The following is a 22,567-nucleotide window of genomic DNA, read 5'->3' as shown; positions in this document are numbered from 1 at the left end:
TGCCGACTCTGATACCAGCAATGAAAGGCGGAGGTGGTTCGTTGGGACTATGATCCCCAGTTGATGGGGTTATCCTTGTTATGATTGCTGAAAGCTTTATATTGTAACCCCCAGCCTCAGACGTACAACATCATCATACACGCTGACAATGCCATGATGCAAAAACAATATTGAGATATGGTCTAGGTGGTGACAACGTTAACACAGTCATCATACAAATTGAGGTCACAACATTTAACAACGGTCAACATAAGTGACAAGGTGTTGATCTTTGCTCACGCAGGCATACCGGAGCAGCTTTGTTACAAATTAGGCTAGCAGTTGGTTAAGAGCTGTTTTAAGGGGTGGGGGGATGGAGCTAAGTAGACACTTGCCCTCATTCTGTGGCGGAAAAACAGCTAGAAAAGAAATACATTTGGTGTGCACCCAAAACATCCACTTTTGGAAGAAAGCCATTAACGAAAAACATCACCGGTTGTTACTTTAACCGAGGTGACTACTGGATAAATGCCTTTCAAATGGGGAGGATCTTACCTCAACATCCTTGGGGAAGATTCCTCCAACATTGGCTAATAGGGCTAAATAGGGCGAAGCACCCGGTTTTATGTCACACGGGAACCGGGTGCTTCGCCCTATTTAGCTGAGGGGTAGGCCGAGAAGGGGCACCACCTCGGCTTTAGACATTCCATGTTCATGCTAGTCTGATTATGATATTCAGTTATTGAGTTAATTGTTGTTGTTCATTCGTTCAGTCATCTCCGACTCTTCGTGACCTCATGGACCAGCCCACGCCAGAGCTCCCTGTCAGCCGTCACCACCCCCAGCTCCTTCAAGGTCAGTCCAGTCACTTCAAGGATGCCATCCATCCATCTTAATTAGGTAACTATTAATAAAGTTGCCCAGTTTTAAACCCATAACTGTTGTGTTGTGTCTTCATTTGGTGGGTTGGCAGGCAATGTCTGTCTATGAGTTTTGGGGAAGAAATATTATCTCTTTGTAAAGGCTAACTCCCCAACTTTGTTACAGAATGGGGTCCTGGATCTTGTCTTTTCTTGCTTAAGCTACACAGTCCTCACATTCCGCCTACCCCCATAAGTCCTAAAATTATTTATTTATACCATGCCTTTCTCCCAGGATACAACCCAATTCAAATTCCTCCCCAGAAACTTCAAAATATTTTGTTTAAAATAAATACTGTTAATACCTGCAAGCATAGATATACCGATATAATTTGGTATACAGTACAGCCCCTGCATCCATGGAGGACACATTTCTGAACTTACTGTGGAAACTAATTGCCAGGAATATTAAAAATTAACTAGATATTTTAAATGTGAGTTAAGTACTGAAAGGGTTAAATGGATGTAATGACTCATCAAAAGCTGCGGTTTTATATAAGCAGGTGTGCCTGTAGCTTAGTAGCCCTCTGTGAGAGATTTCTGTGTGAGAGAGGCGTCAGTCTGAGAGAGCCCTCAGTGCTACACTCAAGAATATCAAGCTTATGGATATAACTCTGAAAAGGCTTCTACAGTCTGGTTTTTTATTGTACCTTAGTGATTGCTTAGTCTGCTCATTTTGGAATGACTTTTGGATTACTCTCTACTCAATTTTGAAACTGCTTTTTCTATTATATACTCTTTTTTTAATTAGCTTATTACTTATTGGTGAACTGTGTGGTATTTGGGTGAAAAGTTGTCATGCAGGCAGTTGGGCTGCAACACGTGTTGGGTAAGGTATGACTTCACATCCCTCCATCTCCATCCCTTGATTCAAACCAGAACGTCTCCTTACTATGACTAAAACACCCCCATTCCCCACCATAATAGGTTTAATACCCAAAGAACACCACTTTTTCAAAACCACAAGTAAACCACTGCATTTTAGGTGGTCTGTGCAACTTTCAGAAGCCTCAGGGACAGAAAATTGCCCCCCACACCCTCTACAGTCTGCTTGAATCAGGGCACCAAAGGGATACAAAGGATACCCCTGTCATTCAGTTCCAGCAGCCCACATACCGTTGGTGGGGCACCAAGATGTTGTTGATCCCTCCCAGCTTGACGTTGATCTTGAGGCAGAGGTTGGACAAAGTCTGCGGAGACGTCTTCACGACATTCTTCACCTGCACGCACTGAGTGGCCATACCAAGGAGTGTGTCTCCAACGCGCTTCACCTCCGCTGGAGATGGGATGACAGGATGCTTTTAAGTGCCTTAAAATGACTGGCAGAAAGACTGGGATTCGAAAAGAATTTCCTCTGAGATACAGGGAGAGAAGGCAGTAGTCCCAAGCTGGACTAAGAACTCTAGAGCCAATTCAAATGTGCAAGAGAAATTCTGTATGCATGTTAAATCAGCACCATATCATTTAAAACTGCAATTAGCAGAAGGAGCAACTATCTACCACATCTTTGATTACTGTTTGCATTTAAGTAACTTGCTTCCAAGCTACAGAAATTAACATGCTCTCAGTGGGCCTATCTTTAAAAGCACTTTAGAAATTCAATAACTACAGAGTACTGCTCAATAATTACAGCAATGCCAGATCGCTAACAGGAAACAAGAATTAGAACTGCATCATTCCTGGTCTCAAACAATCTTGCGGATTTCATGTACACTTTTATGCTCAGTTCCAAGAAGTGACATTTAAACAAAAGAGTGGAGATCTGGTTATCTAATGGTATTCCTTAAGATCTCAAATTTCCTTGGTTCCTTCCACAGGTTGAAGTAAGAGCAGGAAAAAGCATGCCTTTGCTGATTCCTATTTTGCTTCCATCTTTTTGCCAAGCAAAGCTGTGTTACATCTCACCAGGCTTTGAACATACTCTAAATATTTTGTGATGTTTGCGTGAAATGTTTTGGCACTTTGCTGCTGTTCTATTCTCCTCATAACTGCTGGCTGATGGTGTGATATTTCCAATTACATATTTCCATGGAATGCTGACTAGTACTAAAGGTGTAGGATATCAATTTTGTCCTAAAATAGGATAAAAAAGAAGAAAAATAAGAAGCCAGGGATAGTCTGTTGAGCAAGCTTTACATGTCAAGCTTGTATATCATCCTCATCATCATTATCATGGATGATACGCCAATGATGAGCCTCTTCCAGAAAGTACAGAGTATCATCTATGCTGATATCAATTTTGTCCTAAAATAGGATAAAAAAGAAAAATAAGAAGCCAGGGATTACGCCATCACCCCCATGCAGGGAGCTTTGAAATTGTTGAACAGAATCTCTCTGAAGCTTTAGGTGCTCTTATTGCCAACTACAGGGAAAACCAGCTGATTCTTTTCACGTTAAGGACAGTTAAGCATCTTGAGCTTTATAAGTTTCTTACCTGTAACTGTAGTTTCCTGAGTAGTCACCTGTGAATCTGCACATATGGTATTTCCTGCGCCTGTGCAGTACAGCTTCGGAACCTTTCAGAATTAAAAGCAGACATTTTATGTCAAGCCTGGCCCCGCCCCCTCCCCCTCCCCTCTCGAGTATATATGGCCCAACGCGGGGCCAGGCCCTCAGTTCTCTTCCACCGCAAAGCAGCCAGAAGGCGGGGCATGACACTCAAGGGGAGGAAGGGTGGGACCGTGCAGATTCACAGGTGACTACTCAGGAAACTACAGTTACAGGTAAGCAACTTATAATTTCCTGTCGTAGTCACTGTGAATCTGCACATATGGTAGACTAGCAAGCTAATAACCCCGGATGGCGGGCGTCATGCCACCGCTGAAAACAGGACTGCTCTTCCAAACTCTGATGCCCTCCTGGACACAACATCCATCTTATAGTGCGACACAAAGGTAAGTGGGGTCGTCCATATGGCAGCTTTACAAATGACGTCCAAAGGAACACCTCGCAAGAACGCGGCAGACGTGGAGAACGATCTGGTTGAGTGGCCTTTAACCTGCAAAGATAAGTCTTTCCCCGACAATTGATAACATAACCGAATAAGAGACACTATCCAAGAGGAAAAATGCTGTGAAGACAGTGGCAACCCCTTCGCATCTTCACGGTATTTAACGAAAAACCGAGGGGTTTTCCTAATCCCAGATGTTCTATCAACATAAAACGCCACAGCTCTATGGACATCCAGTAGATGTAAGCCACGTTCTAACGGGGAAACAGGGTTTTGAAAAAATGCAGGGAGCACTATCTCCTGCGACATATGAAACCTGGTAGTTACTTTGGGTAGAAAAGCAATGTCTGTACGCAGGAAAACTTTATCTTTGTGAAACTTAAGGTAGGGCAAGTCCACCCTAAGTGCACACAGTTCACTGGCTCGCCGCGCTGACGTAATAGCCATTAAAAAGGCCACCTTCCAGGAGAGGTAATTGAAACCCACCGTAGCTAAGGGTTCGAATGGGGGTTTCATTAATGCCAAAAGTACCAGTTCTAAACTCCAGGAAGGGGCAACTGGGGATACACAAGCTCTAGTATTCACCAGACCACGTAGAAAAGCTTTGACTAATGGGTCTAAAAAACAGGATGGGAGGCCAGCCTTTCTCCTGAACCACGAGATGGCGGCTAAATAACATTTTAACAAAGAACTAGAGAGGCCCGCCTCCAACAATGAGACCAAAAAGTCTAAAATCAACGGAATGGGAGCTGCTTCTGGGGCAATGCCTTTTTGCACCATAAACTTAGTGAACCTGACCCATTTGTATAAATAAGACCTCTTGGTCGAAGGTCTGTGCGCGGCCTCAATAATGGAAAGAACCGGCTGAGATAATTCTGATAGAGTAACTACAGCCTCGGTATAATGTGCCACGCCGTGAGCTTGAGATGTTGTACCTCTGGGTACAACACTTGGTCTTGCTGGGACGTCAATAGATCAGGTCTGCATTGAAATTGAAGAAAACCGTCCCCGGTCATTTGAAGGAGGGGGGCAAACCAGGGTTGTCGAGGCCACCAGGGAGCCACCAGAATGCAATGGGCATTATCCTTCTTGATCTTTGCGATCACCCTCACCAGTAGTGGGAACGGAGGGAAGGCGTAGACTAGAGTGTCCTCCCAATTGAGTAGAAATGAATCTCCCAAGCAGCCCATCCTTGGGTCTGGTTGGCAACGGGCACAAAAAAGTCGGCACTTGCTGTTCAAGCGAGTTGCGAACAGGTCTCTCTCTGGGAACCCCCATCGTCTGAACAGGTCTAAGGCTATTTCCTGGTTCAACGACCACTCGTGGTGGGCCATGGGGTTCCTGCTGAGTGTGTTTGCGAGACTGTTGTCCACCCCAGGATGATGCGTGACCAGAAGATGAATGCCTCTGGCAATGCACCAATTCCATATCTGTATGCATAGGGCTAGCAAGGGTCCTGAGTGAGTTCCGCCCTGCTTGTTTCGGTAGTACATCACCGTGGTGTTGTCGGTGAGCACCTGAATGACCTTTCCTGACACCACTCTTTCGAAAGATTTTAGGGCCCTGTCTACTGCTAGGAGCTCGAGCATGTTTATGTGCATGACGGCTTCTTCTTCTGACCACATGCCGTGAATCATCAAGCCTTGGGAGTGAGCACCCCACCCCGTAAGGGACGAGTCTGTAGTTATAGATCTGACCGGGCATGGGGGCTGGAACGGAAGACCCGAGCACACCCATTGCTCGTCCCTCCAACCCAAAAGGGATTGGCGGATATCGTGCGGGATGGTCAATTTGATGGAAGATTTGTCCCTGAGTGGGTTGAACACTGAGAGAAACCAGAACTGCAGGGGCCGCATTCTCAACCGGGAATAAGGGGTAACTGATATGGTGGACGCCATATGCCCCAGCAAAACCTGTATCTGTCTCGCCACGATCCTGGGAGCTATTATAGCCTCCTCGACCAACTCCAACAGCTTGGCAAACCGGTCCAGAGGAAGGTAGACCCTCTGGGAGACTGAGTCCAGCAGTGCCCTGATGAACTGGTTACGCCTGGATGGTGTAAGGGAGGACTTCTCCAAGTTTATGACCAAACCCAAAGACTGGAGCAAAGACAAAATCACAGAGATGTGCCATTTAAGCAGGTCAGGCAAGCTGCCCACAATAAGCCAGTCGTCAATATAGGGGTACACCGTTATTCCCCTGGTGCGGAGGTGTGCCGCCACTACTGGAGGCCGTTGAGAGGCCGAAAGGTAAGGCATTATAACAATAATCCAGGTGCCCCACCATAAAGGTTAGGAACCTACGGTGGTGGGGAACTATAGAAATGTGGAAATAAGCATCTTTTAAATCCACTGTGGCGAACCAGGTGCCCTGAAATGACAGAGGCATAATGGTAGTCAAAGTAACCATGCGAAATCTTTTTGGCAAACTATGTTTATTGAGGGATCTGAGATCCATAATAGCCTGAAAACCTCCACCTCGTTTATTAACAAGAAAATAGCATGAGAAAAAACAGAACAGAAACATCGATGGATCAACAGGGGAAATGGCCCCTTTAGATAACAAACTTTGAACCTCCTGTGACAAGGGTAATGACACAGGTGTGGACACTGCCCAACCCGTAGGAGGGACATCTTCAAACTCAATTCTATAACCATTTTTTATTATAGACAACACCCACTTATCACAAGTGATGCGGCTCCAAGCATCGTAAAACGGTAATAACCTTTCATAAAACAGTGGAGGATAACTGACAGTAGGTGGACCAGTCGACAAACAACAGGAAGCTGGCCCCGAAGAGTCAACAATAACCGGTCGACTACTTAAGAGATCAGTGCAAGTGTCAAACACGCTTCTTAGAGGTGGGCTGGGATCTGGGCTTGTTTTGGAAGGATTGGAATCTAGACTTGGGCATATAAGGGGATTTTCGACCCGTTTGGAATCTAGAAAAAAATTGAATTGCAATTTCTATAAGGTCCCGCAAAGCTGTTGGAGTAATTTTTGCGGAACCCAGAAGAATTCTGCTGCCACCTTGGCTTGGCCTGGTAGTTAGATTGCCAGGTATATCCAAATTTACTTGCCGCATGGTGAACCTCTTGTTTACTTTTTAACTTTTCATCAATATCTGGGTTAAAAAGTCCCTCCACATGAAGTGGAAGGTCTTCCGCCAGGGCTTTTTCCTCATCCGAAAGATTAGCAGCTCTGAGCCACGCATGCCTCCTGATTGAGGTGGCGGCGACGAAGAGGTTGCCGGCTGTTTCTGCCAAGTGCTTGGCGAAATCTTTCTGAAGACATGATAGGGCAATAGCCTCCGCTTGCAGAGCCCTGGGCAAGCGCTGTTCCTCAGCTGGTAACAAATCAAGGTAAGGCAGGATCTTTGACCACAAAAAATTCTGATAGCCGCTCATATAAGTTGCAAAATGAGCCATTCTTGTGACTAATCCTGAAGAGATGTGGGCCTTCCTGCCTAGAGAGTCTATTTTCCTGCCCTCTCTATCAGGGGGTGCCGTCAAAGATCCCTTCTGACGCTTGGTTTTGGCCATTTCGGCCACTACCGTGTTTGGCCTACGAGGGTTGGTCACCCATTTTGCGGAGGACAAATCAATCCTATACATTGCATCGACCTTCCTAGGTATCGCTGCCACCATAGGGGGGGGCAGTGTCGGAGATCCTGGCTAACTTCAACAAGTAAGGCAACGGAGGCACTGAAGTGGACACTACATTCTGTTCGTCTGAAGGGAACATAGGGTCCTCCACATGTTCAGATGGTTTAGGGTCAGGCAAATCCAGAGCCTTGATCATCCTGCTCACAAGAGAGGCAAACTTATTAAATTCAGGGGATCTGTCCATAGTATCGTCTGCAGTCCCTGCTACTCGGGCCGAGTCAGGGGAGTCAGAAGCGGACTCAGAGTCCCCCTTGTCTACCGCTCTATGGTCAGCCATATCCTGTCCCTCTTCACCCATAGGATCAACGATAGTAAGCTGCAACTCCACGCTAGGCCTCACAGGGGCTGTTGGGGTCGCCATGAGAGAAGGTAGAGGTAAAGAGGTACCTCCCATACCTGGCAAGGCAGCAGGTCCTGGAACTAGCTGTTGAGGAGGAACAGGGTTCACCGGATAAGTGTTGAAAGGCCCCTGGGGAGGGGGAGGGGCAACCGGTGGGGCGCTCCCCTGCATCGGGATGTGGATGGCTGGGGTCGACGACAGCTGCAATGAGGTCTGAGAAGACCCAGGAGTGGGCACAAACACATACTGGCCCGCTGGGGAAAGTTGCCAAAAGCCCTGCAAAGGCATAGGAGCAGGAGCTGGAGCAGGCCTGTAGGGACCCCGTCGACAGGAGGATCGGGACCATCTTGACCGGCGTTGTCTCCTTGAGTCCCCCGAAGAGGAAGACGAAGACGAAGAGGAAGAAGATGAAAGGTATCGCCGGTGTCTAGAGGCCCTAGAAGACCGCGACGGAGAGCGTGCACATCTTGCCCTGCCCGAGCCGCGCGGCCGCAGATCCCGGGGTCAGTCCATGCCTCCCTCAGTGCTGTCAAGTCGCCCAGGCGCCGATGATGAGGAAGAAGCGGCCAGCTGGGAAGAAGCCTCTCCAGGAACAGGGGGCGGGGCCTGTTAGCTGAGGGGAAGCTAAGGCCACGCCCCCTACCGGGATCGCGCCCGGCGCCGGCAGGAACAACTGTTCAAGTGGGATGGTGTGACGATGTGTAAGTTTTATTCCTTTGGTTATGTGTAGTTTGGACAATGGTTTAGGGATGGTAAGTATGGGAGATTATGTTTTGTTGGAGAGAGTGGCTTGATGTTAGCTAAGTTGCCATAGCAACAGGGGCGGAGCCAACCGCCTCTTCAGAGGCAGCTGTGTTTTAAAAAGTCAGTCAGTGGCCGGAGAGCTACTGAGAGGACACTGAATCTTTTAGTGGAGATTCAGAGAATGTGTCTGTAGCCAGTGTGCTATAGGGAAAAACTGAATCTCTTGGAGATTCAGGGAAGCAATTGGTGACCAAAGTGGTTGCAGAGAAGGACCCGGTACAGGGGGTTGATTCTAAATTAAGAATCAAGGTTTGGCTGGGTTTAAGCCTGTTGTGCCAGCTGTGAAACCTTATGAAGTGTTTGCCTGAGTTTACTCATGAAACCTTTCCAATGTATCCATCAAGATTTGTACCTCTTTTGAAGAACAGTTATACATTGTTATACTCCTGTTAAAATAAACTTGTTACTTTTTCCTCAAGCCTTGCCTGATACAGTTCCTTATAAGCTGAACAGCCTGGAATAGTAAAGTCAGGCCAGGAAAGTAAATGCTACGCTATCACTGAAACAAAACCTTCTGTAATTAACAGTTCCTTTGTAAAGTAGTTCCTAGGCTAATATTGATCGTTGCCCAGCTTCCCTCGTCGATTAGGTGGCAGTGGGTGTTTTACCACGCGCGCCTTCACATTTGGTGGCATTCGGTGGCATTAATACAGTCTTCTTTACAATTGGTGGCAGCAGTTTAATAACGACTTCCTCACAGATGGTCTCTACGTCCCGAAGGGACGCCTCTTCCGCACAGCCTGCTGTTTCCCCCGGCGTCGGGGGAGTGAGAGCAGGCATCGGGAGCAAAGGTGAGTCGCTCCTTCTTCCCACAGAGGGCTGAGACAGTGTCGAGACCTCGGCCTGCGTCTCCCTGCTGTGCGCCGCCGCCGGCAGGCTTGCACGTGTTGCAGGCTGAGTCGGAGCCGCGGTAACGGGCTGCAGTTGAAGTTCAGGTGCCGCTAGGGGGAGCGCCTGCTCTCCCTGATGCTGCGAGGCTGGGAGGTGTGTGGGACGGGAGAAGAGAGCCGGCAAGCTTCCCGCCCTTTTGGAAGGGCTACTTGGCCATGAAGAGACCCGTCCGCCATCTTGGCGCGCAACCTCCTTTGTCTTTTTCGCCTTTTTCTTTGCGAGACCGCCAGGTTGGGAGGTTTTTGGCCCAGGTAAGTCCAAAGACTTGGCGGGCTGGCTTGCCACGGCTGGAGGAAGAAGGGCCCGTTCGTAGAGGGTCGCCTTCAGTCTAGAAACCCTATTCTTGCGGGTTTGGGGGGTGAAGGCCTGGCAAATCTTGCAGGGTTGCGAGAGATGGGCCTCACCCAAGCACGTTCGACATAATGAATGCCCATCACTGTCTGGGAGTGTATTCGGGCACTGAGTGCACTTCTTAAATGAAGTAGTCGCCATTAGATGATGTGGAGACAATCACCTCCCAGAACACGCTAGCGGAGCAACCGAATACAGAATCAAGTGAGAAGAAGAGTGGTCAAAGGGCAGTCCGGGTCAGGAGTACAGAGTAGAGAAACGTAGTCAGTCCAAAGTCAGAATGAGAAGTCAACCAACGAGATAAAACTCACGAGGAAGGTTCTCTAGCTGAGTCGCAAGGCGGATCAAGAGAACTGAGGGCCTGGCCCCGCGTTGGGCCATATATACTCGAGAGGGGAGGGGGGGGGGGGCGGGGCCAGGCTTGACATAAAATGTCTGTTTTTAATTCTGAAAGGTTCCGAAGCTGTACTGCGCAGGCGCAGGGAATACCATATGTGCAGATTCACAGTGACTACGACAGGAAACTGAGGATTACTTGGGAAAGAATCACACTGGAGCATTGCAGCACACCCAAATACTTACCGTGGACCGTGCTCTGTTACCTTATTTATTTATTTTATTTCACTTACTTATACCCCGCCCTTCTCACCCTGGGGGAGGGGGGACTCAGGGCGGCTTACAGGAGGAGGCACAATTAGATGCCCAAATCAATTGACAAACAATACAAAATACCAAAACAATCAACAGTGCTCTGACTTACAAGAAACACTGGTTGACTATCAAGCAAAAAGTGGGAACTAGAAATAATATCATACGAAGCTGACTGGCACAACTTGGGTTCACAACCAGACAAAGTGAAGACATCTGCCCTTGCGCTTTGCTACTGTGTTGCTGAATATACAGGAACACATCTCACCACATTAAAACAGTGGATGTATTTATGTAGTTATTTATAATGTTTCTACCCTGCCTTCCTCACCCCAGAGGTTACTCAAGGCAGCTTTACATACAGGCAACAATTTTATGCCCTAAAACACAATGCACACTTAAATAAATATTAAAACAGAATTAAAAAGTACATTAAAACAATTAAAACATTTAAAAACAATACATTCAGAGTTAAATATGTAATCCACTAACGTAATCTGGGTTGTTCCAATGGTCACAGCATATTGTTCCAAGTCTATCTATTGAACCAGTTCTCCAAAGGCTTGGTCACTCTCTTGCAGAAGGCCAAGAGGGAGGGGGCTGATCTAACATCGCTGGGGAGGGAGTTCCACAGCCGAGGTGCCAGGACTGAGAAGGTCTCTAGTCTCCAGGGAAGTAGAAAACAAGCTAGCTCCCTCCTCCCTGTGGCTTCCTCTCACATATTTATACATGGCCATTATGTATAAATATGTGAGAGGAAGCTTGTTTTCTGCTTCCCTGGAGACTAGGACGCGAAACAATGGCTTCAAACTACAAGAAAGGAGATTCCATCTGAACATGAGGAAGAACTTCCTGACTGTGAGAGCCATTCAGCAGTGGAACTCTCTGCCCCGGAGTGTGGTGGAGGCTCCTTCTTTGGAAGCTTTTAAACAGAGGCTGGATGGCCATCTGTCAGGGGTGATTTGAATGCAATATTCCTGCTTCTTGACAGGGGGTTGGACTAGATGGCCCATGAGGTCTCTTCCAACTCTATGATTCTATGATTCTCATGTCTGCCAATTGTGCCTGCAAGGGAGGCGGACTGAGAGCAGAGCCTCTCCAGATGATCTTAAACTCTGTGGTGGTTCTTAGAGGTTCATAGGTGTAGATCTTAATGAAACATGTCGCATTAGCACAGGATGTCTACGCCTCACACCACTGAAGAAATTATACTGTTTAGCCTGTGTTGTACCACCTGACATCCACCGAGAAGTAGCAGACAATAATGCAAGGACCATGGCAGTGACTCTCCAGCCCATTCCCTGTTCGGATATCAACCAGTACGCCAATGCCTTAAATCAAGTAATAGTTTTCTAAAATCTACAGAGATGCTCGCATGAACATCTCAGCAAGCGAGAGTAAAAAGGTGACAGGCTAAAACCCAGAATGTCAAGCCATGGCTGAGACCGAATGAGAGACTCCCTCCTGGGCACACAGAAGTCTGGGCAACTTGGAAGACACTGAACAGACTGCACTTTGGGCCGAGATGTAGAACCCACCTTAAGAAATGGGGCCACGAAGTGGAGTCCATGACATACAAGTGCGGAGAAGAGCAAACCACAGAGCACCTATTACAATGCAACCTGAGCACTGCCACATGCACAGCAGAGGACTTTCTCACAAAGACACCAGAGGTACTCCAAGTGGCCAGCTACTGATCAAAGGACATTTAGTATAATACCAAGTTTCAAAACTTTGTTTCTATTTTTAAATACATTATAACTGTACCCTCAGTTCGCTTCTGACATGATAAATAAATCATGAATAATTAAGACATCTCCCAGCACCTTTCCTGTCAACATACCATACACTGGTGTTTTCCCCGGCAGGATGACGATGATGAGCTGGAGTCCTGAGTAGGTGTTCTTAAGATGCCGGAACATGGGCTCCACACTGTCTGCTCCTTGTGCATATTTGCAGAAACAGGGCTGACCCTGGATTGGCATCCCCGCATCCTTGGATATCTTGCGCAATTGGTCTGTGAAGTTTCTGCAACAACGGGAGATAAAAAAGCAACGAATGCAGAAAAGTCTCCCTTGTATTTGACTAAAAACCATTACAAATCCGATAAAATATGAACACTTGATTGCTTTCCTTACCATCAAGCAAAGCAAAAAACCATGTCAGGACTACTCTTGAATCAGAGTCCAACCCAGGGCCTTAAACTTTAATGTCACAGAGCTACTGCTTGTCAGAAATATTAAAATTTAACTGAAGGGGTGAATAGAGCTTATTAGGTGAAGAGATGTTAGAAAATGCTGAAATGCCAACCTAAGAGAGAGGGTTGTCCTTTGGCCTACAAAAAGAGCAAGAGAAAAGAGAGATAAAGTATTTGGAAAACAGGATGCTGAGTGGTTCAAGGATATAGGGCAAGCTGACATCCAAGAATCTGAAGTCATAACATGTATGTTTGTTCTAAGTGTGTAGAAGGTTATCAGTTTTGTCGGCGCTGAAGAAGACGAAGGTGAAAGAACATGTTTTTGAAAGGATGTTTGGAAGAGGGTGGATATGTTTCAGGACACGGCAGGAAGACAATCCAAGGACCAAAGTGAGTTCAACAGACAGGTCTTCCAGGTGCAAGGCTAGGCAAGGCGCACGCCAGCGAGCGGGCGAGGACGCCGGCTGCTATTTTAAATTTTGCAACAGTACAGCTAAACAACAGAATTGGGTTTGAAGAAAAAAGGACAAACCAGGTCAGCACAGAGGACAATGGTCACCAAACCAAACCAAACAAAGGACAGAGAAAACAAAGAAAAAATAAGAAATAAGAGAAGAAAATAGAGAAAATACAAAATAACCCAAACAAAGAGATTTGGAAAAGTCGTGGCAATCCAGTTCAAGGAGGCAAGAAGAACTGAAAGCCAAGAGAGTGTGAGTAAAAAATACCAGGCTCCATTTCTACCCCACAACCTCACTCCAATATCATATAATTTCCTCCCTCACTAACTCCCTTTCCACTGGAACCCCTCTTCCTCTACCAGCCCAAAAGTACTGGGAATTGTTTCCCACTCAAGTAATCCTATCAGCCCCTCCATCCCAACTCCTCAATCCTCCTCTCAACTCAAATTAGTCAAAGCCACTCTACTCCCGAAAAGCCCTCCCCGAAGCCTCAAGCTCCATCCCCGCAACTCCTTACCCTTGAGGAATCCATCCCCCGCCATCCTCCACAAGGACAACAGACCGCAAGGCCACTGCGAGGAATGCGCAAGGGAGCGCGCGGGCAGAGCTACTCCCGCGCGCAACTCTCGCGTGCAACTCGTAGTTCGCGTGCGCAACTCTCGCGAGACAAATAGAATTCTCGCGAGAAGAAAAGAGAAGAAGCGAGGAAAGCCGAGATTTAGAAGGGGGAAGTAAAGAAAGAACGTGGAATAAGGAGCAAAGAATCTAAAAGAAGAGGGAACGAGTCCGCGGGGAGAGAAGAGCGGCAAAGACTAGGAAGACGGGAAGGAACAAAGAAGAGGCGGGCCGAGAGGAGAGTGAAGTGGAGTAGGAAATAAAGAGGGGAGAAGCGGGGTGGAAAGGGAGGAGGAAATAAAAACAGAAGAATAAGTGCAAGAAGGAGAAAAGGAAAGAACTGTCCTATTTAAAAAAGGGGGGGGAGAGAAGGAGTAAAGTGATTGGAACAATAGGAAAAGCGAACAAAAGCTTTGCAGCCAGGAAGGAGAGAAGAGAGAAGAAATAGAGATAAGTAGAGGAAGAATAAAATAAAAGTGTCTGAGTTCAAGTTGAAGCTACCACCACAAGAAGAGATAATGACTACTAAAAACAAAAGGAAAAAGGAAAAAGGAAAAGAAAGGAACAGGAAAAAAGACTATTACTGAGGAACTGGGTTTAAAGACATTATGACAATGCTATTGAACATGCAAGCAGAAATTACAAAGGTACAAGAGAATCAAGACAAACAAAACATTATACTCAAAGAGGAAATGAAGGGAATGAAGAGAGACATGAAAGAAGAATTACAACAAGCTTTAAAGAAAGAATTAACAGAAGAACTGATGTGGACAAATTGAAACAGGAAAATAGTGACTTAATGAAAGAGAACAAAATCTTAAAACAACAACAAGCAGATCTAAAAAAAAAGAATTAACACCTTGGAGGAAACCATAACAATGACAAAACAAACCATAACAATAACAAAAGAAAGACAAGAGACCTACGAAGTAAAAGAAAAAGAGTACCAATTAAGATTTTGCAATATAGAAGAAGAGAACGAAAAAATTAGAGAGGTAATAATAGAACTGGTGACACAGCTATGGAAGAAGCCCAAAGATATAACTGAAGCCAATATAGACCAAGTTTTCAGAATACATTCAAGCTGCGCTAAAAAAAAAAAACAAGGTACCTAGAGATGTGATGGTTACCTTTGGAAGAAAATGTATAAGGGACAAAATTTTAAAAGAAAATGCTACATCACATGTTCATTACAAAGGCAACAAAGTAGTAATCCTAAAGGAAATGCCTATATCTATCCTGGAATGACGTAGAAAATATTTCTTCCTGGTGGACGAAATGAGAAAAAGGAACATACGGTTTAAATGGGAGAAAAAAGAGGGCCTAATGGCCACATGGCGAGACACAAAGTACTGGATAACATCTGAAGCAAAAGCTAAAGTGTTCCTTGGAAAAATACAGGAGAAAAAAAGATGAATGCCACCAAGGCAAAAGTGAAGAAAATAAAAATATGTCAACCCCCCAAATGAATCCTAGCGATGAAGAGGCCAGTGAAGAAGAAGAAAACCAATCAGGTCAAATAGAAGGAAGGAAAAGAAGAAAGAGATGAAGGAAAAAATCTCCAAGGATGTATGCATCATACTCTGACTCGGCCAGAGCAAACTCAGAGACTGAAAAGGATAAAGGAAACACTTATGACTCAGAAAATTAGGATAATATCAAATAATATTAATGGATTAAACACACCGAATAAAAGAAAAAAATTGGCACTATCTCAAAAAAGGGAAGTATGATGTTGTTTCTTTACAGGAGACCCATATCACGCAAAAACATAACATGCTTTTAGAAAATAAGGGCCTAGGGAAACTATATTATTCCTCAAGTACTGACAAAAAACGGGGTGTAGCAACCTATGTAAAGGAAAAATTACCCTCCAAACTAGCCTTCAGGGATCAGGAAGGCAGAATATTGGGCGTATTAGTAGAAATAAAAGAAAGTAAAGTATTGATTTGTAATATCTATGCGCCAAATGGAGGTAAAGGGGGATTTGTAGAAAAATTAAGATAGAAAATTCTAGATCAACAATTTGATGAATTAATAATAATGGGCGATTTTAATGGTGTGATGGACAAAAAGGAGTATAAATCCCCAAAACCGGGGGGAGGACCCCAAAAAGTGGCTGGGGAATTACCAAATAATTTTAAGAAAATGTTAGATGACCTTGACTTACTGGATTTGTGGAGACACCAACATAAAAAGGAAAAGGACTATACCTTCTTTTCCAACCAACACAGTGTCTGGTCACGAATCGATATGATTTGGGGTACAAAGACAATAGCAACGAAAGTACTAAAAACAAAAATTCTCCCAATGGTGACATCAGACCATGCCCCGATAGAAATAATAATAGAAGAGAGGGGAAACCAGGACATTTCAATGGAGACTGAATGACTCCTTAATAAGAGGAGAAAAGGGACAGGAAAAAATACAGTTACTAAAGGAATACTTTCAATTCAATAAAGAAGAAGACTCAGAAATAGAAATAATCTGGGACGCATGTAAAGCTTACATGCGAGGACAATTAACAGAACAAAACTCTCGACTGCTCAAAAAAAGGAAGATAGAAAATAGTAAGTTGGAAAGAAATTTAGAAACATTAGAGAGCCAATCGAAACAGGATCCCACAAACAAAAAGATTCTCCACCAGATTGAAATAATAAAAAAACAAATGCACACAGTCAATTTAGAGGAGATGGAGAAAAAAATTAAATATGCCAAGCAGAACCATTTTGAAAATGCCAATAAGGTAGGGAGGTGGCTAGCAAGGAAAATAGCAGCAAGAAAAGCCTCACGACACATAACAAAAATAGTAGAGGGTGACAAAAGCTACTATAACACAAATGAGATTACGAAAAGGTTTGAAGATTTTTACGGTAAATTATACCAGGCCGACAACATCCCCATAGAAAAGGTAGTACAATACACAGGGAAACAGAAAATAATAAGACTGACAGAGGCCCAAAGAGAAAGATTAAATAAAGAAATAACAAAAGACGAAATAAGGAAGACGATACAAAATCTATCAATAAACAAGGCACCGGGACCGGATGGTTTTTCTCCCTTGTATTACAAGATTTTCCAGGACAATTTAATAACGCCCCCGTATAAAGTAATGAACAAAGCTATGGAGGAGGGTAGAATACCAGAGTCCTGGAGATCTGCGACACTAACAATGTTACATAAAGAAAGTACCAATAGCACACAGGTTAAAAACTACCGACCTATTTCTCTGTTAAATGTCGATTATAAAATCTTTAGTTGCATCTTGGCTAATCGATTAAAAGAGTTACTAAACGAAAGAATCGGGGAGGAGCAAACAGGGTTTTTACCCAGAAGACAAATTAGAGATAACATCAGAACTATTCTGAATGCAATAGAATACTATGATCAAAATATTAAGGAAGAGGCAGCATTTTTGTTTTTAGACGCAGAGAAGGCTTTTTATAAAGTCAACTGGAACCTAATCAAAGCCGTATTAAAAGAGATGGATGCAGGACACAGTTTCACAAAGGCAATAGATTCCATTTATTCTAAACAATATGCAAAAATTAAAATTAATGGCCAATTGTCGAGTAACATAGAAATAAGCAAGGGGACAAGGCAGGGATGTCCGCTCCCCCCCCCCCTTGTTTATCTTAACATTAGAGTTGCTTTTGACAAATATAAGAGAAAATCCAGAACTGAAAGGTATAAGAACTAATAAATTTTCTTACAAAATAAGCGCCTTTGCGGATGATCTGGTGTGCATAATCGAGGAACCATTAGAGAATATGGGAAAATGGTTTAAAGAAATAGAGACCTACGGAGAGGTGGCAGGACTGAAAATAAATAAAGACAAAATGCAAATCCTAACTGTGACGATGTGTAGATTTTATTCCTTTGGTTATGTGTAGTTTAGACAGTGGTTTAGGAATGGTAAGTATGGGAGATTATGTTTTGTAGGAGATGGTGGCTGAGTTGCCATAGCAACAGGGGCGGAGCCAACAGCCTCTTCAGGAGGCAGCTGTTTTAAAAAGCCAGTTGTAAGCCAGTGAGCTACAGGAAGGGACTAATTTCTCTAGTGGGAGAAACAGGGAATTAGTCAGTACGCCAGCGAGCTACTGAGTGGACTGAATCTTTTGGTGGAGATTCAGGGAATGTGTCTGTAGCCACTGTGCTATAGGGAAAGACTGAATCTCTTGGTGGAGATTCAGGGAATCAATTGGTGACCAAGTGGTTGCAGAGAAGGACCCGGTACAGGGTTGTTGATTCTGAATTAAGAATCAAGGTTTGGCTGGGTTTAAGCCTGTTGTGCCAGCTGTGAAACCTTATGAAGTGTTTGCCTGAGTTTACTCATGAAACCTTTCCAATGTATCCATCAAGATTTGTGCCTCTTTTGAAGAACAGTTATACATTGTTATACTCCTGTTAAAATAAGCTTGTTACTGTTTTCCTCAAGCCTTGCCTGATACAGTTTCTCCTAAGTTGAACAGCCTGCAATAGTAAAGTCAAGCCAAGAAAGTAAATGCTACGCTATCAAGTGAATAAAGTCTTCTGTAATTAACAGTCCCTTTATAAAATAGCTCCTAGGTTGATATTGATCGTTGCCCGGCTTCCCTCATAGATTAGGTGGCAGTGGGTGCTTTACCACATGCACCTTCACAATTGGTGGCATTCGGTGGCATTAAAACGGTCATCGTTACAATTGGTGGCAGCAGTTTAACAACGCCTTCACACTAACAAAAAATATAACAATAGAAAGGAAAGAAATATTACAAGAATTAGGAGGAATCAAAATAACCACCAAGGTAAGATACCTGGGAATTATATTAACACCAAACAACATACAATTCCTAAAAAATAATTATGAGAAAGAATGGACGGAAATTAAAGAAAAGATGAAAAAATGGGAAACACAAAATCACTCCCTTTTAGGTAGAATTGCCGTGATAAAAATGAACGTACTACCGGAGGTACTATATCTCGTTCAGACCATACCGATAGTCAAAACAATGTCGATTTTCAAACTCTGGCATAGAGACATAGCAAAATTTATCTGGAAGGGAGGAAAAAATAGGATCAGTTTTACAAACCTTTGTGATGATATGAAAAGAGGAGGCTTAGGCCTCCCAAATCTACAAATTTATTATGAATCAGCAGCCCTATGCTGGATCAAAGATTGGGCGACTCTAGAGAAAAGGAAACTTCTAGCACTTGAAGGATATAATCTGGCTCATGGTTGGCATAAATACATGTGGAGGGAAAAAACTAAGTTGGAGAGGAACTTTAACAACCATTTTATAAGATCTGCACTTTTAAGAATTTGGATAAAATACAAGGTCAACTTTAACCACCACATCCCGCTTTGGTTCTCCCCAATTGAAGCAGACCATAGAAGAGAAATCCCAAGAGATAAATGGATCTCATACAGACAATTAATAATAAGAAGGGGTAGAGAAATTACACTAAAATCACAAGAAGAAATAAAACAAATGGATCCGACAATTTCTTGGTTTCACTTCTTCCAAATCAGAGAGAATTTTGAAAAAGATAAAAAAAATTGGTTTTGAACTAGAAGAAAAATTTTGGGATAAAATAATGAAAACAGAGTCAAAATTAATAAGAAAAATATACCAAAAAGTGCTAGTCTGGTCAATGGAAGACGAACAAGTTAAAGAGACAATGATTAGATGGGCGAAAGACATTGGTCGTTCTATTAATTTCTCCGAATGGGAAGAGATTTGGTTAAAAAAACAAAAATTTACATATTCCACCGAGCTAAAAGAAAACTAGCTAAAACTTTTCCACAGGTGATATATGACACCAGCACAAATAGCAAAGTTCGACAAAGGAAGAAGTACAGGTAACTGTTGGAAGTGTGGTAAAAAGAGAGGAGATTTTATCCACATGTGATTGAAGTAAAGTAAAGTAGTGAAGTCCTTTTGGCACCAGATACATAAAAAAATAGAATCAATCCTACAAATAGAGTTCGATTTAAAACTGGAGTACTTTCTATTGGGTATAACAGATTTTGACACAGACGACAACACAAATAATTTTTTTTTCATTTAGCCACAGCAGCAAGAATCAAGTTGGCACAATTCTGGAAAAATAAAGAAATACCTTCGATAGAACAGTGGCTACTAAAATCCTTAGATGTAATGAACATGGACTTATTAACGCAGAGGATGTCGCAATACAAAATCAAATCGAGGGAAACAAATTGGGACAAATTAATAAAATATATTGAAAGAGAAAACAAGGAAATAAATATTGTAAATGTGAAACAATACGATTAAGTACAATTGAAAATAAGTAAGACCAGCGTCCCTTCTATGGGAAGATAAAAAGACTCATAAAGATAAAAAGACTCATAAAGGAAAGTAAAGAAGGAGGAAGGGAAAAAAATGGGATGAACTCTGATCTGGAATCCTGGAAGTGTTTCCATCGGCACGAGGCCAAACTCATGGCCTCCCACAGATTTTCCCTTGCCCTCTCTGCCCTCCCCCCTTCCATCCCCCCCCCACTCTTCCCCTTTCACCCACTGTCCTATCATATAATTGTTCCCCTACTTTCCATGTCAACGATGCTTATATTTCTTTTTAATGTAAAAAAAATGACTCTAGTCTTTCCTAACACGCTCTACTCTAAGAGCACATATTCTAAATAAAAAGATATACAAAAAAATGGCGGTCCGTCTCACTCAGTACAGTCTACACTGAGCAGCAGTGGCTCTTCAGGATTAAATATAGGAGATTTGTTGCTACTAGGGGTTTGCAATGGGGCTTTTTTAAGTCCTAGAAAGGATCAGGGTTTTTTATGTTGCAGCTGTTACGAGTTAATTCAGTGTGATGTTGTTTCCTGTATATAGTAAGGCACCAAGTGTTTGTAAACTTTGAGCATTGCATTCTAAGCTTTGCTTGAGGGCTCGTTTTGAGCTTGTTTGGTGCCGGGAGCAGTTCTGCGGCGTCCTGAAAATAAAGTTTGTTTACGGTAAGACAAGGTCACTCTACAGACAATTGCGTAAGAGAGACTGTATATTATTCTGTTACATGTCTGCATATCGCCGTTGAATGAAGAGGACTCACCGAAGATATTGTTTTTGTTACGTTTTGGTGAGAGCAATTCTTCTATCTTGTTTTGTATACAGTGAATAGAACTTAATTTTATTTCTACTTAAAGTGAAAGATTCATGTGTTATTTTTAGAGTTAAAAAGGGCTGTCATTATGTGGGCTACTAACGCTAACGCTGACAAGCTTTTCCTCCAGTGTGTTAGGCAAAGTCAATCCAGCCTGGGACCCTCAGTCTCAGTGTGATCATCTCTGCCTCCCATATACACACAAAGCCACATACTAAAATAGACCACTTCAGAGAACAGTCTTTCCCAGAACCACCTGGAAAATCCAGGAATTCAACCTGGGACCCATGTTGTGAACTTCAAGGTAATGCTATGGCTCTGTTGTAGTCTTACATCTCCCAGCAAAGCCCCCACTTACTTCAGAACTTCCTCCCTGCACTGCTTCTGTGGGGCAAAGCAGGCAATGGCCCAGACTTTGATCTCAATGCCATTGTAAAACTGCTTTCCTCTCATGTCCCAGACCCCCTGGTTTGGTGTGGCGATGGCACGGTTCTGTGGAGAAAGCAAGACATTTAATTCCAAAATAAGCTACACCTCTCAGGCCATACTCCAAAAGCATTATGGAATTCAATTCACATGAAGATAATCATTTGAGAAGGATGTCGTCGTTAACTGCCATCAAAATGACTTTGACTAATGAATGAGGAGTCTCCAAGTCATACTGCGGGCAAACTCAGGGCTGCTATGGCTTCCTTGGAATATGGCCTTCCCCTTTTCCTTTTGCCTTCTATCTTACCAAGCATTATTGTTTTTTTCTAGTGAGTTATATCTTCTTATGATATCGACAGAATATGCTAGTTTCAGTTCAGATATTTGGCTTCTAGCCAAATAGTTCAGGATTCGTTCGTCTTTTAAGCCATCTACCATATCCATAAAAGTTCGGCCAGTCAACAATCTGCCATCAATTCTGACATGTAATGCTTAATTTAATTTCTCATGCCACATCAAGAACAGCAACTTCTGCCAAAAAATATTTGGAACTGACCTAGCGAGAACACTTCCCTGAGCACTGCCAGGTCCTCAAGCACTGGTCTACAGTACTCAAATATCCCAGTTCTCTGAGATACTATGGTTGCTTACCTGTAACTGTGGTTCTCTGAATGGTCATCCGTGGAATCCACAAAAGTGGTAGTCTGATGCATGTGTGCAGCAACCCCAGAATCTGTATAAGCAATAACATCAGTTAATAGCCCCTCCCCCTCCCCCGGAGGTACTGAGACCACGTGGTGCTACTGCTCAGTTCCCCACCATCGCAGCAGCAGGAGAAAGGCAGGACCATGCGCGGGGAGGAAGGGTGGGGATGTGTGGATTCCATGGATGACCACTCAGAGAACCACGGTTACAGGTAAGCAACCATAGTTTCCTCTTCAAGTGCTAGAGTCGCAAGCTACTCACAGTAGAGGAGGGCATCATGGGAGTGCTGAAGAGAGGATTGCCCTGCCAAAGGCTGCCTGGCGCCTGGAGAGGAGGTCGACTTTGTAATAGGTAACGAAGGTCTGGGGCGTAGACCAGATGGCCACCTTGCAGATGTCCTCAAGGGGAATGCCCCTGGAGAAGGCAGTTGAAGTGGAGACCGCTCGAGTGGAGTGAGGCTTGATGCCAGGGGGGGCTCCTCACCAGCTAGCTGG

At 43.9% G+C, this 22,567-nt stretch overlaps 1 protein-coding gene across 6 annotated transcripts in view; it reads right to left on the bottom strand.

The window, feature by feature from the left end:
* LOC137095714 (protein argonaute-1-like) overlaps positions 1–22,567 on the bottom strand; it is a 247,671-nt gene that overhangs the window by 64,383 nt on the left and 160,721 nt on the right. For all 6 annotated transcript variants that reach the window (XM_067462517.1, XM_067462512.1, XM_067462513.1 and 3 more), the window contains 3 exons: positions 21,298–21,431; positions 12,392–12,576; positions 2,016–2,175 (listed from right to left, as the gene is read on the bottom strand). In XM_067462517.1, the coding sequence (XP_067318618.1) occupies positions 2,016–2,175; positions 12,392–12,576; positions 21,298–21,431 (479 nt within the window). The remainder of the gene's footprint in view (positions 1–2,015; positions 2,176–12,391; positions 12,577–21,297; positions 21,432–22,567) is intronic.

The sequence above is a fragment of the Anolis sagrei genome, chromosome Y (genome assembly GCF_037176765.1).
Source record: "Anolis sagrei isolate rAnoSag1 chromosome Y, rAnoSag1.mat, whole genome shotgun sequence".
In the NCBI taxonomy this organism is placed as follows: domain Eukaryota; kingdom Metazoa; phylum Chordata; class Lepidosauria; order Squamata; family Dactyloidae; genus Anolis; species Anolis sagrei.
Note: the sequence above shows the minus strand (reverse complement) of the source record. Positions and strands in the feature narration are given on the sequence as shown.